The sequence below is a fragment of the Ceratotherium simum genome, chromosome 28 (genome assembly GCF_057802395.1).
Source record: "Ceratotherium simum simum isolate JZ-2026a chromosome 28, ASM5780239v1, whole genome shotgun sequence".
NCBI lineage: Eukaryota > Metazoa > Chordata > Mammalia > Perissodactyla > Rhinocerotidae > Ceratotherium > Ceratotherium simum.
The window spans coordinates 21,311,867-21,331,093 of NC_141927.1; the positions used below are offsets into that span (position 1 = coordinate 21,311,867).

The 19,227-nt window shown below is 39.6% G+C and overlaps 1 protein-coding gene across 2 annotated transcripts in view; it reads left to right on the forward strand.

Annotated features, from left to right (window-relative positions):
- The window catches only part of MTMR7 (myotubularin related protein 7), a 115,263-nt gene extending 96,418 nt beyond the window's left edge, over positions 1-18,845 (forward strand). Inside the window, exons 8-14 of one of the 2 annotated variants that reach the window (XM_004428787.2) lie at positions 6,361-6,470; positions 7,812-7,937; positions 9,711-9,760; positions 11,869-12,069; positions 13,271-13,411; positions 15,415-15,541; positions 17,766-18,845. In XM_004428787.2, the coding sequence (XP_004428844.2) occupies positions 6,361-6,470; positions 7,812-7,937; positions 9,711-9,760; positions 11,869-12,069; positions 13,271-13,411; positions 15,415-15,541; positions 17,766-18,128 (1,118 nt within the window). In that variant the 3' untranslated portion in view covers positions 18,129-18,845. The remainder of the gene's footprint in view (positions 1-6,360; positions 6,471-7,811; positions 7,938-9,710; positions 9,761-11,868; positions 12,070-13,270; positions 13,412-15,414; positions 15,542-17,765) is intronic. The other variant, XM_087418445.1, reaches the window with a different exon arrangement.
- Positions 18,846-19,227: the final 382 nt, after the last annotated feature.

Sequence of the window (19,227 nt, forward strand, 5' to 3'; positions counted from 1 at the left end):
GACTCAGCGGTCTGTCTTCAGACTGGGTCCATACACATGAGCTCACGGGAAGATCTTCTGAGGTGCGCCCTGGCTGGATTGCTTGATGGGAATGGGCTTCGAGAGCGTCGACTTCCATGTGTACTCCTCCCGAAACTGCGTGCCCTGCCTTAGAGTGCTCCTGGGTCCAGGCTTTAAGGCAGCTCTGCTTTCCCACCTCTCCTTCCTAATTGCCCTTTTGCCACCTTACAGAAGACAAACACACCCTTTACTACACCCTCAATAGTTACAATGCATTATTCCACAGTGCATGAGAGGGTACCTAGTTTTTTTTTTTTTTTTTTGGTGAGGAAGATCAGCCCAGAGCTAACATCCATGCTAATCCTCCTCTTTTTGCTGAGGAAGACCGGCTCTGAGCTAACATCTATTGCCAATCCTCCTCCTTCCCCCACCCGCCCCCAAAGCCCCAGTAGATAGTTGTACATCACAGTGGCACGTCCTTCTAGTTGCTGTATATGGGACGCGGCCTCAGCATGGCTGGAGAAGCGGTGTGTCGGTGCGTGCCCGGGATCTGAACCCCGGGCCGCCGGTAGCGGAGCGCGCACACTTAACTGCTAAGCCACAGAGCCAGCCCCAGAGGGTACCTAGTTTTAAAAATTATTGTAGGGGTACATGTGCAGAAATGTCTGAAGACTTCTAATCAGGTTAACCTTCCTTGAGCAATCTGAATTAGCGGTGTCCTGCAGAAGTACAATGGAAGTCACAAGTGTGGACAACATCTGTCATTTTAAATTTCCTGTGGCCACATTAAAAAAAGTGAAAAGCAGGGGGCCGGCCCGGTGGCCTAGTGAAGTTCCTGCGCTCCGCTTTGGGGTTCCCAGGTTTGGATCCAGGGCTGGGACAGACCCACGGCTTATCAAGCCATGCTGTGGAGGCATCCCATATAAAGTAGAGGAAGATGGGCACAGATGTTAGCCCGGGGCCAGTCTTCCTCAGCAAAAAGAGGAGGATTGGCAGTGGATGTTAGCTCAGGGCTGATCTTCCTCACACACACACACAAAAAAGTAAAAAGCAATGGGTGAATTAATTTTAATACTACATCGTATTTAACCTAGTATGTCCAAAATATTATCATTTCAACATGTAATCAGTATAAAAATCTATTAGTGGGATATTTTACATTCTGTTTTTTCATACTAAGTCTTTGAAATTGGAGATGTGCTTTACACTCACAACATATCTCAATTCAGACTTGCCACAGTTCAAGGGCTCAATAGCTACATGTGACTACTGGCTGCTATCTTGGATGGTGCAGTTCTAAGTGATAAAATGCATAACCTTTAAGCTGATAATATGTGAGAGCCAATGAGCATTTAGATTGGTTTGTGTTTAAATTATGAAAAATAACATAAACGAGATTGAGAGGCATTGCTTAAGAGCACGAACTCTGAAGCCGGACTGAATCCGAGCCTCACTGCTTATCTGCTGGGTGACCTTGGACAGGTCACTTAACCTCTCTTTGCACTGGTTTCCACTTTATAAAATGAGGATGATAACAGTACCTTCTTCATATGACTGTTATGAGGATGAAAAAGCTATAATATATAAAGCACTTAGAATAGTGTCTGGCATCTGGTAAGCATTAAGTTTTGCTATTGATATTATTTTTAGTTAAACCCGCCAAGGTGGCCATGGTGTGGTGGCAGAAACTCTAGGCTTGTTTATCAGAAGACTCATGCTCTCCTGCCACTGCTCACTTTGTGTTTCAGTCTTTGTGAGCCTCGGCTTTCACGGGTTTGAATGAGTGTAATACCTCCTACCTCTGAGGACACCATGCTGGATGAACAAATAATAAAGTGTATATCATAGCTAACATTTTTGAATCTTCTGTCTGCCAGCAAAATTTGTATGTATTATTTCATCCTTCAACAACTATTTGAGGAAGGCGTTTTATCCCCATTTTATGCTTGAGGAAATCAGGGCTCAGTAACTAGCCCCAGGTTACAGTGTTGGGCAGGGACAGAGCTGGGATTTGAGTGCTGGAGCGTCTGACTTTGAAGCTCACGCCCTTGAACAGCACCACATGCTATGGCCCATGTACACATGATTATCACTAAGAGGTACAGGTTAGTTCACATACAGCTAAACTCTAAGTGACACACAGAGGCCTTCCCACTTGCCCAAGATCACAGATTATGCTACTATGAAATACCCTGTGATAAAAACACCTAGAAATTCCAGATAAATATAGCAAATATTTACTTAAATGAATAACTGACTTTGCAGTAAAGAAGAGGAATTAGCTATTAGGGAAACAAAACCACAGTGAGATATTCCTTCGCATCCACTAGGGAGGCTATAATCAGAGACATGATAACAAGTGTTGGTGAGGATGTGGAGACATCAGAACCCTCATACACTGCCGGTGGGAAGGTAACATGGTGCAGCTGCTGTGGAAAACAGTGCCTCTGGCAGCTCCTCAGGTGGTTAACCCTAGGGTTACCAAGGGACCCAGCACTTCCCCTTCCATATACCTCCAGGTATATGCCCAAGAGAAATGAACATATGTCCACACAACAACTTGTACATGAGTGTTCATAGCATTATTCATTTTAGCCAAGAGGTGGGAACAACCCAAATCAACTGATGAATGGATTAAAAAATGTGGTATATCCAGACAATGAAATATCATCTGGCCTTAAAAAGGAATGAAGTACTGGTACATGCTACAACATGGATGAATCTTGGAAACATTATGCTGAGTGAAAGAGGCCGGTCACGATGGATCACATATTGTATGATTCAACTTCTGTGAAGTGTGTGGAATAGGCAAATCTATAGAGAAAGAAAGCAGATTTGTGGTTGCTTAGGGCTGGGGGAGGGATCATGGGGGGTGACTGCTAATGGGTTAGGGGTTTCTTTTTGGGGTGATGAAATGTTCTGGAATTGATTGTGATGATGGATGCACAATTCTGTGGATGTACTAAAAACCACTGAATTGTACGCTTTGAGTGAACTGTATTCTAAGTGAATTATATCACAAAAAAGCTGTTAGAAAAGCAAAGGAAAGAAAGAGGAAATCTCTAGGTGCCAAAAGTGAAGACTGTTAAGAGCTTGAGCTGTTTCTGAGGTGAAGGGTTGGGGAGGGCAAGGGAGAGGAGGGCCTTTGCCTCCAGTGAAGGCTGCGGGCTTTAGATTTTGTTTGTTTAAATTTAGTTTTTATTTTTCAGTCAATGTTGTACTTGTAAAAAGTTTTCAAAAATAGAATAGTCCTCTGTTTATAACAACAACAAAACCTCAGTCCTGTGCTCCAGCCGTCCCCACCTCCATTCCTACTTGCAGGGCAGCTACGTTCTCTTACCTTAGACCTTGGCCTCCATATTGCTAACATCACCGGATTCACTGCTCTTGCTCGACTTTTCCATTTTGCACATGGTCTGCTGCCGTCCCTCTACGGAAGAGAAGCAACAGCTTTCATATATTCTCTCTACCTCTCAGAATACGTTTCCTCCCCTCCTCTGCCTCAGAGACTTAAATCACAGTTTTGGTTAGCTCCTTAGTCAGTGTGCACATTATTATTACTAAGTAAGTATTATTTATAGCTGAGGCTTTTTGCATACTCTGGTTATATTTTCTTTCCAGAACAACTTCATGTCTTCCCTCAAGTTAGTAATTGTCTCATAATTTTGTTTTGCTCAGTTCTCTCTGAACCGCTGTCAGTCACTGTTTGTTCAGGGAAGCAGGACGACTGTGAGGGGTTTGGAAAGGGGCTTTGTGTCAGGGAGGTGTTGGAGAGGTAAGGGCGCAGAGGGGGATGAATGTTCGAGGATCAGAGGAAAGTCGCTAAGGACAGAGACCGTCGAGGGCAGCTGGTGAAGAGGCCTGTGGAAGGCGGCTTCTCCTGTGTTGGGTGGAGGCCTGAGGCCCCTGGAGGTCAGCAGGGCTGGCAGTGGGAAGACAAGCTGGCCATGAGGCAGGGGGCAGAGAGGCCAGGCTGGAGTGGCAGACACTTCATCAGCGTGGGCACAGACGCCCTGCAGAGTTAAATGCTGCTGCTTCACTTCTGCCTTGCAAGTATCCTGCAGATATCTGTGGGGAATCCTAACCTGGAAGCCCGGAGAGGGGTATGTGGGAAGCCTGGCCATGAATTAGCTAAGATGACAGGGTACAGCTCCCCACAGTAGCTAACCAGAAGTGTGGATCCAGACACATCAGGAAAATGATCCATTTCATGTTTTGTTGGAGCCTTCCATCCTCCTGCTCCAATTCAAATATATTAATGTCGGTTTCAGATGACTGTTCTATTATATCATAATCTTGAGGTGCTCATCTTGTATCTTCTTTTCTCTGTCTCTTTGCTCTTACTTGAGAACACTGCTCCTTGAGGTGTTGTAAATTTTTATTGTGCACTTATCTTCAGTGAAGTTTTTTCTGTGGGATTCCACAAAATTATGGAAGTGTCACTCCTGAGCAGTTTTTGGTTTGCTTCTGCCAGGTATCTGCGAGACTCCAGCCTAAATATGATAATTTCTCAGCTAGGAGCTCCTGTACATAAGGAAATTATAATTTTGGATTCCAAACATGAATGAGAATAGACCCGGGGTTTCAGTATCTCAGCATAAATTTTTATTTCCTTATGCAGAGTCCAGCAGAGACCCACTTCCTGGTCATTACTCTGAGTCTATGAACGGAGTTTTTTTTAACAGCTCAGTTTGATACAGGGAATCTCGGTTCAGCCCCTGCCTCGCACAGGCCCAAAGTTTGATCTCTTGTCTCTGTCCCAGTTAAACACAGCATACTAATGCATATATATATATCCACTTCCTTCTGACCCTCACTAAAATGATGATGAAGTGATAAAAAAGGGAAGATATACAAAAGAATGAGACAATAGGAGAATGGGAGAAGAGGTGATCATGACGAAAATTTTAAAGCTGGAAAATGGATGAATAATAACTAACAACTAGTTAACAGACTAGGAAAAAGCTGAAATTTATGGTGCAAGTGTGAGAAACCCAAAAGCAAGGCAAATGGGAAGGCTTTTGGAAACATACTCATAATATGGTCATGATATGATTTCTTAAGTAGGGCCTTTTGCTGGGAATCTCGGTGTTACTTCCTTCATCATTGCCATCATCTGTGACTCGGAATTTAACTACCTGTCGTTTTTTTGTGTGGCTCTTATGTTGCAGGAAATACGAGGGAACCCTCTGTTATCTGGCATATTTTAAGGAAGGGCATCTGATAAATTAAATATTGTCATTAATGCTTACTGTGTATTCCAAATACACAGTGCTTTCCAAGAGTTAACTAAGTTGAATCTGGGAGTTTAGAGTTGGAAAGGTACTTAGATGTAATTTAGTACATCTTTCTGTTTTAAACATGAAGAAATCGAGGCTCAAAGAATTGAAATGACTTGTGTAAATTATACAGCTAATTACTAACAGATTTGGGAGTAGGAAATAGGGCTCCCTATTCCCTGCGTATGTCAGTGCATCACAGAGTACAGTCAAATATACTTAAACAGAAATCTCTGGAACATTATTTCATTTTCATTGGCTAATTTACAGGATTCCTCAAAAGGCCTTTATAGGAATAAAACCCATAAACCTTGGAATGTAATATTTTTGATATGTAGCCAGAATACTAGTTCTACAGCTTTTTCATGCTTACTAAAAGATAAGATCTTGAGATGAAATTGCTTGTTAATATTGTAGGAATGTTTACATACCTGCCTTAGTTGTACACATATGGATATCATTGGGATCCTAGGTTTTCTTCATTTTCAATCAAAGGGAAAACCCCTAACGATGCCCTAGAAGCGGCTAAGAGGTACAGGATCTCATTTTCAAGTTCACACACTTTACTCCCATTGGGTGGGAGTTGTTGGCCAGAGGAGTTGGGTCATTTCCATTTAGGACTTTGAGGATAGTTCTGTTCTGGGTTTTCACAGTAGTCCTACACTGAAGTGGTTGAATGATGGACAGTTCTAACTGGGAAAGTGCTGGAGTTAGTTATTTGCTTTTTTCCTCCATAGCACTCTTAACTCATGTGCTCCTTAGTGGCCCATTTTTGAGTATCTTTGCTGGAAGGGTAAATAGATCTCTGCTGGACCTTTACTGTGGTATCATTTAATGGTTTGATTAATATTGGGGTTTAAACTTTACAGATGTAATATTTATAAACAGATGCAGTGTCCCCCTTGACCAAAGTAGGTAGAGAAACCTTGCTTGAAATGGTTCAATACAATCAAGTTTAGTAAGCTTGAGCATTTACCTTGATTTGAGAAAGTACTAAATGAAGGAATCATTAACAAATTACCTGCGAATATGATCACATGTAAAATGAGAGATGGCTTTTATAACATGGTTTATCTTGCAGTGTGTGAACTTAAGTCTCCCTCCATGAGTGACTTTCTGTGGGGACTGGAGAACTCTGGCTGGTTAAGGCACATCAAGGCCATCATGGATGCAGGAATCTTCATTGCAAAGGTATGCAGTTGCAGAGAAATAAATCAAGGGGCAGACCAGCCAGTGCATCCGACTTCAGAATGGAGATCCTCTTTCCTCCCCATTGGCTGCCCTGTACTAAGTGTGCCGCACTGAGTGGGGAGCTGGCTTTGCAGACCTCCACGAGGTTTGTCCTCTGAAGATGTGATTTTGCGAAAGAGAAGATAGTGCTCAGTTGATAGTATGTCAGCACAGCAGTCAGTGAAATGTTTTCAGAATATTCTCTCTTCAGTTAGGCTGAGTTGTAGATGGAGGAATTTTCCATAGGAGAGTACATCCAAATGTGAGCCACTTCAGTGACTGAGGCCTGAGGCTTCCCTCTTAGTAAACAGCGCCTCCTTATTAATGATGGCGTAAGCAAAAGTCATGTTCCTGAACTTGATAGGTAGAGTCCGTTCTGCCGTAGAAGAATCTTGCTGCAACTTTCATACAAGCTGTTTTTGAATACATTGTCTATTTTGTTGTTTTTTCAATAAATTCAGATTTATATGTTTTTTCTGATGACATGGTATGCTCCCCTTTATTAGATAATTAATTTATTAAACAAATATTTATTTAGTGCCAGGCACTTTTCTAGATGCTGAGGATGTGATGCTGAATAAGCCAGAGCAAGCCTCTTCCCTCACAAGCTTACATTCTGGTGTGGGAGACAGAAAATGAATAAAAATAGAATTTGAGGTAGTGATAAATGCCATGACGACATCTCCACCGTGTTTCCCAATTTATGTTTATTGCCAAGATACTCAGCTAAAAATTGTGTGTGCATTTGCGATGATAATTCTTTTCTTAGCAGAGACTTGCTATTAATTTTTACCTTTGTTTTCTCCTCCTTCCTCCACCCTGGATCCATTACTTGGTCCTTATCCTTTTATGTCTAATTAGTTTTACAATTTATAATTTTGATGTCTTTTCCTTTTTGAAAATGATTGAGGCCAGTAGGAGCTCCAGAATTTCAGTATAGGAAAGGCTTGAGGTAGAAACCCAGAGGGGAGGAGAGTGGGGTGAAGGTGGGCTGGGAGATATGTCTCGGAGGCACATTTGCATAGGAAGCATTCTTTATGTAGTACCTGTGCTTAGTTGAGGTGGCCTGGGTAGTGGCTTCTGGATATAATGGGAAGGGGAGGAAAAGCTACCAGCACCAACCTATGCCTTGGCTCTGCCCTAACTAGATGGGGGCATGAACACTAAATAAATGAACAGTTTTTGGTTTTGTTTTTTTGCCTGTTTCCTTCTGGAAGTATAAAACCAAACCTACTTCTGGTGAAAGATTTTTCCTTTTTATAGCCACTTTTTGTAACTCTTTGCTGCTCCTATGTTTTCTAGGCAGTTTCAGAGGAAGGGGCAAGCGTGCTTGTTCACTGTTCCGATGGCTGGGACAGGACTGCCCAGGTGTGCTCGGTGGCCAGCCTCCTGCTGGATCCGCACTACCGGACTCTGAAGGGCTTCATGGTGAGTGCAGCCGCCCGGCCACTCTCCCACGCGGGGCCCTGAATGGAATGGACCTCTCTTTTGGCAACTATCGGCAACTTTTTTTTTCCTCATTGTTATTTTTCTCATGGTAGATCAGCAAGATTGATTAAAGAGGAAAAGTTGAAATAGGCTTGGAGTAAAGAGGTGAATTTTGGGGATGTTGGAACCAATTCAAGTCAATGCTATTAAATGTGAATTTGGGGGCACATATTTTCAGTAGTTAGTAAAATAGTGAGTTTTATACATTATTTGCTCATAAGTATTTCAAGTTTGAGGTTACATGTGAATATATAACAGAAAACATTTTTCAGAAAAAATATTTGGAGAAAAAGTTTTCTATATTGTGCATGTAAAAAGTCTTTGAGAGGAAAAACTGTTTTCACTTACTGCTTTCATTTTTTAAGTAGTCCCTCACAACTCTGGATGAGGATATTGAAAATTTCAGTGTTGTGTTCTTTGCTGAAATTGTGAGTACAGCCTCTCCTAGAGTTTGTACCTTTTAGGGGTGCATCAGAACGTGACATATTGCATCCAACTGCAGAATATTTGTGTAGTTGCCTGGAATGGTGAAGCTCTGGCTAAGCTGGGACCATTTTCTTAAAGTGACTGCAGAGACATTACCTGGTTCCTGCCGTCTGAACCATGATTTGGTAGAAAGTGCTTCAGTGACTCCTGAGTCCATGCGAGGGATAGAGGCTGACAGAAGGGCCCCAATAGGATGTCTCTATTGTACATCTCCTTTATGAAATAAGATTGGCTGACACTCTGGGGACAAGAGAGAAGAGGCAGGTTGCCTCTCTTTGGCTTTTTGTTTTTGAAAGTGTCAGAGAACTTCCAATTACGTGTGACAGCACTGAGACTTGAGAGTGACACTCCTGCTTCAGAGCCCTCCCCTGGACAGAGGTTAGGAGGGCTGGATCCTGCCTTTACGTTTGGAGAGTGGGTGGGTTCTGTGTTACACACGACCACAGGGCCCCTCTCCCTTACACCCTTTACCACCACTGACTTTCTGATTCTGCCCCATTAAATTTACGAGTATTTTTTTTTAGGGCAAACCTCTGGCCATTTTAGAGCACTGGTGATATTGATGGGATTATTCTATGCTATTTGATTAAAAAGTTTTTTAAATCCAGACAATTGGAGATTATAAACTCATGTTACCTCTAACTCCAAAGCACAGCTGAAACTTCTAATACGCCCCAAGCCCCTATCATTTTAGAATTCTTCTAATGTGTAGTAAAGATCAATGGAAAACATTCCTAATTGTTTCTTGTAAAAAGGTTGATATTTGATATACTCACAGGGAGCATCAGATATTGGTTAAGAGGTGGGCTTTGGTGTAGAAAGAGCAGGGTTATGAGGTGGCATCAACCACTTCCTAGCAGTGTGATCTTAGGTGATCTCTTTCAGTTTCCCCTTCTGTAAAATAAGAGCGATAATACCTATCCTACGCTGAAAGGAGATGGTATATGAAGCAATCTGAACAGTGCCTCATAGAAAGCACTCAGTGGGTGGCGTTATTACATTTGCATATATCCATTCCCATTTATTTTTCCTATGGATGACCTTCAGCTTTGCCCTTCCGATATGCATCTCTATATTGGTGGATGATGAGTCTCATTCATTTGCAGGTTTCCTGAGGAAAGTGACTTCTGCTCCAAGAACTTTTGAATCCTTCAACATTATTGGTTGTGGTCTCCTATTTTTCCTCGTTTGTTTCTCTCTATGATATTTATATTTTTTCTTGTGTAGGTATTAATTGAAAAGGACTGGATTTCCTTTGGTCATAAGTTTAATCACAGGTGAGAAATATTTAAAAATATGTTGTTTTGAATGTTTACGATAAAAAAATCTGTTTCTGAGGTTCTCAATTGAGTGGGGGAAATAGCCTTTTAAAAAGTTTGTGTATCTGATTCAGAAGGTTACAATTTTGTTGTGTACATTGTATCACAGATAAATGAAGTTCTAACTCTGAAGTTAGTATTTGTTGGGCAGAACTAGTTAATGTTAAATTGTTCTGGAAGAGACAGAATGCTTGTTCATTAATTGACTTAGAAAGGATTGGCTCTCCCTAGCTCCTACCAAACACATTTGATTTACTAAATTGTTCCGTTTTTGAAGTGCATTCACTTTAAGCTGCAAGTTGTGACATGCCTCTGGAACAGTTTCTCTTTGATCTTTCACACTGGGAGTTAAATTGGGCTTGTCCTAAGGCATTTGTGTCACAGGTGAGGTCTGACCCAGATGTCTCTGGAAAGGTAATGTAGGACAGTGCCCAGGCTTTGGAGCCAGAGAGATCCAATTCCAAATCCAGGCTGCAGCATTCACTAGCTGTGTGGCCTCGGGCATCTGTCCTCTCTGAGTGCTGGTGTCCCATCTGTGAAAAGGGGATACCCTCCCTATTCCATAGGGTTAGGGCAAGGATTTTTAAAAGTATATGTAACTAGCCTAGCTCCTTACCTGGACCGTATACTAAGCTTTTAATAAGCAGAAGCTATTGTTTTTAGACTCTAAAGCCACCAACCTCCTTTTGTTAGTGTTGGTAATGCCTCACCTGTATTCTGGTATTCTCTAATCTCTGAAGGTTAAATGTTGTAGCTGGTATAATCTAGTCTTTTGGTGCTAAAATTTAAATTTAGGCAGCATGCTAATATTAATTTAATTAGATATTTTGATATACATTTTTGACTCTTTCAATGAGTTTTCCTAAAATAAATTCTAAGTTCATGGAATTGCCCATATTTATTTTTGTAGTGTTTGCATTTAACATTATATTAACTGAGCATTCATTATGTGGTTTTCTGGAATCCTATTATTATAATTAATTATTTTTCCAGGAAAGCACAATGATTCCATTTTACAAATGAGAAAATTAAACCCCCCAAACAATTAAGTGACCTTCTTAATATCACAGTTATTTTCAGTTTTGCGGTTCTACTGACTACCTGCTAGGCAGTTAGGATCTCCAAGATAGAGGATATATGGACAGAGAGAATACGGAAATGGCTGAAGACTGGCTGGATAATTGTCTGTTTTATGAGGAAAAAATATATTATGCAATCCTTTTTAAAGCTACCAAAGGTGAATGGAACTGAAACTTTTGAGAAGTTTCCAGACAATTTCTAATGTTTCCACTCTTGGCAAAACTCCTTGCTCATTTCTCTTTCTCAAGTTGATTATTCATTACTGAGAAGATAAGGTTCTGTATTGTTATTTTGTACTTGATGGCACCCAAATCACCCTTTTGGAGTCCTTCTAAAATTCACATAATATTGTAAAGGACTAGGCAATCTTCACTGAAAAAATCGATATAAATATGAAGGAGAAGATTCTGATGTACTCTTGAAAAACAAAGATATGAGAGATATAAAGGTATATGGGAATCTGTGGTCATATGGAAATAAATTATGTGACAAGTTTTAATGCTGTTCTAGAAATGGAAATAGTCCTAGAAGCTTGGGGAACTGCAATGTTTTCAAGTTGTCTTTCTTCCTCATTCCTTCCCAACAAAACAGTGCAAAAGTAAAACTCTAAAGTTGCTCAGACGTTTCTTCCTACTCTCCCACTAGACGCTAATTAAAATAAAGTGGAAGATTTATTTCAAAAGTTCTGATGTACTTTTAAAATTTGAATTAAAGAATGCTTTTTCCATGGAGGGTTTCCTTGAATTTTATCTCCAGCAGTAACACTTTCTTTTGTAACTATAACGTGAATATATCCCTTCTCTACCTAGACCTTCACTACAAAGTTTCTCTTGAAATTTTAATTTAAAAAATTATTTTTTCCACTTCCGCGTTCTGGGTTTATAAGATTTATTTAGGAACTAGAGTTGCTTTTATGATTGTTTCTGTATTTATAGCTTTCAAATTAAAAACTTGCTATAAAAAGCCTCTAATACTTTGTTTTATAGATATGGCAATCTAGATGGTGATCCAAAAGAAATCTCCCCAATTATTGACCAGTTCATTGAGTGTGTCTGGCAGTTAATGGAACAGTTTCCCTGTGCCTTTGAGTTCAACGAGAGGTTTTTGATTCACATTCAACATCACATTTATTCCTGCCAATTTGGAAACTTCTTATGTAACAGCCAAAAGGAGAGACAAGAACTCAAGTAAGTGTTTTGGTGTTTAATTTTTACCTAAAGATTTGGTGACTGAGCATTTCAGATGGTCTTTCTTAATTTTGAAGACTGTTTTAGCCACACATTTATGCTGACAGATTAAAGTTATTTTCTTTTTTCTGACATCACTTCATAAATGGTTTAGTCATTAACTGACAAAGATAAGTACAAGTTCATTTCCCTCAGTTTCTGCCTGATACCCACAGACAGGGTGGTAGACTTGACACACTAGTATTGAAAGGAAACTTTCTGGAGTCCGAGAAAGTGATTTTTTGCATTTAAAAGGAAAAAGACATCTTTGGTGGATATATTCTCAGATTAAAACTGTATTGCTTTTATCCAGAGGGAAAACATAGATGAAACATGGACTTTAAAATAAATTATAAAGTCAAAAACTTAACAATAGCAAATGAGAGAACATTTTTGAAATTTTCATTAAATAAAGTGATTTTAACTGTGGTGTATATAATAATATCAGATTTAATTTCAGAAATGATCAGTTCAAATAAAACAGACGCCACTAGTTTTGTACTGTCTGAACAGAAAGAAAATGACTTTTTCTAGTGGACACTAGTTATATGTTTTCTCTAAGGAACTTCAGTGTGATTCCTGATAAATGGTAATGATTTAAAAGTAGCAGAATGCATCCTTTAAGCTCACCTGTTTTCCTAGAGAGTTTTGTGGGTTGTTGCAGTAGACTAGCCAATTTCATGGTAACTGGTTGGGTTTGAATCCTGGCTGTTCCACTCACTCGCCATGTGACTTTGGGAAACTACTTGATCTAAGTCTCAGTTTCCTCATCTGTAAAATGGACATATCTCATAGGAATTCAGTGAGGATTAAATGAGAGAAAACATGTGAAGCATTGAAATAGTACCTGGCAACTAATGAAAGGTCAACGACTATTTGGAGAAAAATCCCCCCAAAATTACATAGCAGTTTTATTTTATACTCAGAGGAGTTAAACATCTTGTCGAGGCCAACACAGATAAAGAGAGGAGTTGAGACTATTACAGTGTCCTTCCACTACACCATGAAGTCACAGACAAAGACTGTAAATTTCCCTGCTACAGAACAGGGACACTTGATATTCAAATAACAATTACTGGTCCCTTTCCAGCTTTAATATTACATATCTACTATTTCTAAGAACCAATATAGGTCATTTTCAGGCTTGTTTTCTTTATAACAGAATTCAGGAAAGAACATACTCTTTATGGGCTCACCTGTGGAAGAATCGGGCCGACTACATGAATCCTCTATTTAGAGCTGATCACAGTCAGACCCGGGGAATCCTTCGTCTCCCCACCACGCCATGCAACTTCATGTACAAGTATGTGAACCTCTAGGACCTTACTAGGTATCGTTATGAATTGAGATTCTGGCACTGTTTAATATTTGGAGGCCAAAGTGTATGAAACACTAAGCTTTGAGGCTTTTTTGAACACAAAACACACCAAAGGAGGATGCTGAAATATCTGATCTGGTATTTTTGCCACTCTCCCTCTCCTTTTCCCGTAAATATGGAATTCTCTTTAGAAGTTGATGTTTTGTAATAATGGTATCTTAAAATATAAGTTCCATTTATTTAAAAGTGAAAGGGAGGGAAGGGAAGGAAGGAAGGAAAGGAAAGGGGACTGAATAAACCAAGTGCCTTATAAGTTAAATGTGGAATCACAAGTTTAGGTGATCATGACATAGCTTACCTTCTTCCTCTGCTGAATCAAGTCCTAGTGGAACTATTCCCCTGTGGAAATACATTATTTTAAGACTGTATATATTGGGAGGAGGAGAGCAGGGTGGCATCCTACAGATTTTACTAGCTATGTACCGAATATGTATGTTATATTTTACTCTTCCGCTTTTTCTTTAGGCTTGTATGACATGGAAGGATGGCGCAGAGGTCAGCAAACAGATAACTTTACACAGAATAAACTGAGAAAACCACATTCCTTCTCCCAGTGCACACTTACTGGCTTTTATTCCTCTACAGTTTTTATTCCTCGATTTATTTTTGTTGTTAATTACTTCAATCTAATTTTTTCCCCAGAATTTTATAACAGAGTATTAATTCTATCACACACACACACAAAATGCCTCCATGTTTGTGTAATACAGCAGTTTTGAGAGTTGCTGGGACATACTGCAATCAATTGTATTGCAACTGACTTCTTATTAATAGCCAGTCAACAAATATATTATTGAGGAGCAAGCACTGTTCTAGGCACTGTGGATGAAACAGTGAATGACAGCAAGTCCCTGCCCTCAAAGTACTTTTCTTTTTTTTTGTGAGGAAGATCAGCCCTGAGCTAATATCCATGCCAATCCTCCTCTTTTTGCCGAGGAAGACTGGCCCTGGGCTAACATCCGTGCTCATCTTTCTCCACTTTATATGGGACGCCGCCACAGCATGGCCTGACAAGCGGTGCGTCAGTGCGCGCCCGGGATCCGAACCCCGGCTGCCAGCAGTGGAGTGCACACTTAACCGCTATGCCACGGGGCCAGCCCCTCAAAGTACTTTTCTAAGTAAAGAGTGGGTCTATGGACTTCCCCATGATAATACTATTTATTTTCATTTGCATTCCAGTATGCTTGATTGTGTAGGATAAAAGGGAGGATTTATTACAAATGCAAATATAAATTTTTGGTGGTTGTGATAAAAACAAGCTAAAAACCTCAAATTTAAAAGACTTCCTTGGCGGGCCGGCCCTGTGGCTTGGTGGTTTAGTGCGCATGCTGCGATGCTGGCGGCCCGGGTTCGGATCCCGGGTGCGCATTGAGGCACCACTTCTCTGTCCATCCTGGGGCCGAGTCCCACATACAGCAACTAGAAGGGTGTGCAGCTATGACATACAACTATCTACTGGGGCTTTGGGGGCAATAAATAAAATCTTTAAAAAAAATAAAAAAATAAAAAAAAAAAATAAAAGACTTCCTTGGCAGCTGAAAGATTCTAAATGTTAATACAATCACTAATTTTCCAAGTTTTCTTCAAAACTAAGAGCCATTTTCTTAAACCAAAAAAAAAAAAGAAAGAAAATGGTAACGTGCTACTTCAATCTATTTTAGAAAATTATAGGCCTTCTAATTCAGTACCATATATACAAGTAGACTCTTCATGAATTTACTCTCCCCAAAAGAAGTTTACTGACCCAAGAAACAGAAAACATGAACATGAAATTATTACCTTAAGTGGGTGGCTTTTTTGAGTCTGTAATTTCATTTGGTTATTATTAGGACTGTAGGACTGTGGTATTAAAGATACCTTAGAAGACTTGAGAATGTGAATTTACAGACTGATACGGTGGTATCGTACAGCTCTGCCCTCCTTTCCAGGTTTTGGAGTGGAATGTATAACCGCTTTGAAAAGGGACTGCAGCCCCGACAGTCAGTTACGGATTACCTCATGGCAGTGAAGGAGGAAACCCAGCAGCTGGAGGAAGAACTAGAGGCCCTGGAAGAGGTAAGACAAACTTGCTCTTGTTAATCTATTTTCTGTGCTTATTGCTTGACAATCACTGCTCCAGTAAAGCCTCTCATGACTTGGGATATGTGAAATGTAGCAACGTAATATTCATATTTTTATTTGATTCATATTTTTAGCCAGTGGATAACCTGAAAGCAACCCTACCAGGTGAGTGCCCAGATAACTGAAGCCCAGGCCTACGCACTTAATACATTTCAGACACCTGGCTTGCGGTTCACTTCCACGGTTTGCTGAACTAGTTGGCTGTTCCTACTAGAGGTCAGGTTTTTTTGGTTACTGTTATTTGAGAGTACTAAAATGAATTCTTTCTGGAGAATACATGAAAAAAAATGAGGTTCAAAGTGAAAGAATAAAATCATATATATGCATTTGTAGTAAAAATTTATTTCTCCACTTTTAAGACTAATTATGATATATTTATCTATAAATGATAATAGCTGAGATTTGAGTATCAACTGTCTATCTTTTGGCTTTTATAACTTCCAGTACTTGGCCAGGGGGGTTATCGTAACTTAAATGTTTTTCCTAATTCTGTCACTTTGTTTCCAGTGATACCACTTGTTTAGTTGATCACCAAACCCACTTGGATGCTTCACTTCATTCTGCCTTACTCGTCTTCTTAAAACCCCCTTACATCATCATGTCGTTCACTCGCTTAGGAATTGACACTCAATTCCTGTTGTCTGGACCTGAATTCTGAATTGATGCTAAATATTTTAAATAAGATGAAAAGCAACCCACCCTCCCACCCCCGACAGCATGTGTAGTGTAGAAAAAGTATTAGGTTGAAGGCTGGGAAATTGTCAGTAAGTTAAGGTTCTTCATTATAGCTCATAAAGCAATAATACTCATAAAGCAATAATATGACTGGAAGAGAACTTCCAGTTTCCTACTTTCCGATTGGTAAATATCTAAATGAAGGTTGGCAAAATATCACAAGTTGAGTTCCAAGAAAGTCTACTCCTTTCTCCAAGTGGTTATTCACCTGCATATGAATGGCCTGGGGGAAATGATGTGTTATGATTCAGGGGCCCCAACAATAGAGAGAGTCATTTAGAGGTAGCTGGTGAGGCTGACTCCTCTGGGTCCAGCATAAAATAACATTCCTAGAAAACATCACCATTCAAGACAGAAATATGAAAGATCTTAAGTCTAGAGATGCAAACTCAAGTGCATACTGGAGAAAGATGGATAAAACAAATTTAGGAAGTTAAATGGTTGGTTTTGAGAACTTTTGAAACCAACCATAAATCTTACTCTATTATAAATCTGCAAGGGTTAAACAAAATGTCTTTGGACCTATATGGAGAGCTCTGCCTTAATTTTACATTATTGGACAAACAGGTTTTAACTCTGTGCATCAAAATGTATTTTGAACAAGCCAAGTGTCCATCATCTGATGAACGGATAAACAAAATGTGGATGTTCATACAATGGAATATTTTTTAGCCATAATAAGGAATGAAGTACTGATATATGCTACAACATGGATGAACCCTGAGCACATATGCTAAGTGGAAGAAGCCAGAGACAAAGGGCTAGATATTGTATGATTCCATTTATATGAAATATCCAGATTAGGCAAATCCATAGAGATAGAAAGTAGATTAGTGGTTGCCAGGGGCTGTGCAGAGGGGGGAATGGGGAGTGTCTACTAATGGGTATGGGGTTTTCTTTTGGGATGATGAAAATATTTTGGAATTAGACAGTAGTGAATAGAGGAATAACTTGGTGAATGTACTAAAAACCACTGAATTGTACATTTTAAAAGGGTGAGTTTTATGGTACGTGATGTAAATCTCAATTAAAAAACTAGATAATCAAAACCTCATTCCTGATTTTTAAAAAATGTATTTTGAGTTCATAGGAGGAAAATTATTATGTAAAACCATAAAGGTATAGAAAAAAGGATGACTACTGATTGTCAGGTGCTTTACCTGTGTTATATTTTTTGCATTTTATAGAAAACCTATGCTAAGGCAGGCATTACCATCCTTAGATTAGAGGTGAAGAAACCAAGCCTCACAGAATCTAATTATTTTGTCCAAGGTCATACAGTCTAGCTTTGAACCCAAGTCCATCTAAATCCTGTGTTCTTAACATTATACCCAGCTGGAAAGTAATGAATACTAAAGGCATGCATGTATAAAAAAGATAAATTATTTATGATTTTCCCCTGAAACTGTTATTTCTTTTTTAGAGGCTGGAAAAAATTCAAAAAGTCCAGTTAAATCACACTAAAGTGAAGAGTAAGCCAAGTGAACCCAGCAAACACTCAGGGTTTTCTACCTCAGACAACAGCACAGCCAACACTCCCCAGGATTACAGTGGGAACATGAAGTCATTTCCATCCAGGAGCCCTTCACAAGGCGATGAAGATTCTGCTCTGATTCTAACCCAAGACAATTTGAAAAGCTCAGATCCAGATCTCTCAGCCAACAGTGACCAAGAGTCTGGCGTGGAGGATTTGAGCTGTCGGTCTCCAAGTGGTGGGGATTGTGTACCAAGTGAAGACAGTGCCAAGGACCGGGATTCTGACGAAGCCGTGTTTCTCACTGCCTGAAGTTTCTCTGTGGAGTTTCAAACTAAAGGACACACAGGAAACACTTTCCAAAAATAAGGGAACAGTGCAATTTAAAAAAATAACTAAGAAATGGTATGTGTCATTGAGAATCATAAAATGTAGCAATGAAAAGGGAAAAAAAGGCCAGCTCTTAGTTTCTTTAGATGTTGAAGAACAGGAAGTAGCCATTTATTTTACCAAATAAATATAAGGAAAATTATTCCCCATTTCAAAAATCACTCTAGACTATGGAAGTTTTATTCACTACAGAGCAGTGACCTCTACCATCACCTGAGGTTATCGATACGAATCTTCCTTGTCATAGCATGCATCTGCTCAGAAACTGCCCTGACCCCTCCCCTAGCACCTGTTACCATCTTCAGTCTTTCTCCTTACTTCACTTCCACATGCATATTTTGTTTTCTAAAACATCTGATGTTACCTTCCTTCCTGTTATCAACATTTCTAATAACAGAGCACACTGTTGACATGCACCCTTTTGGTTAATAGATATATTTCTGTAACTGAGGAGCTTTGTAATTGCTTAAGCTTATCTTTCAGGTTAACTTTTCCTTAGATAATCTGAATTGTTATAATAATTTTGTTGCCTTTTTCTGGAGTCTCTTACTTCTCATCATCACTTAAAAAAGCTAAAACTTATAACTCCCTTTTTCTCTAACACAGGTCTAATACCTAATAAAGTAGAAGCAACATTTACTCTCTGGTTCTTAAATATGAATTTCAGATCATAATTAGCTTTTTAAAAAACAGCCCTTTCTTACTTTTCCAGAGACTACATTACCAAGACAGTGTGGGCCAACCACCAGCCTGATCCCTGAAGTATAACAATGTATAAAGTTAAGTAGCATAACATTTTCAATGAGGGAAAATCCCAGTTAAGAGCTAGAGAATTTGGTTCCTATGTCTATTTAACTACTGGAATAAGTTTTGTCATCTACTGTTTTAGAAACTGTGTAACTGGTTAATATGGTTTAATTAACATTAGTAACACAGCTGATGACCACTGACTGCTGAAAGTTAGTTCTGAAAAGTTTTTATGTTTTGCTAAAATACACATTGAAGCAGAATCATTCCCTTG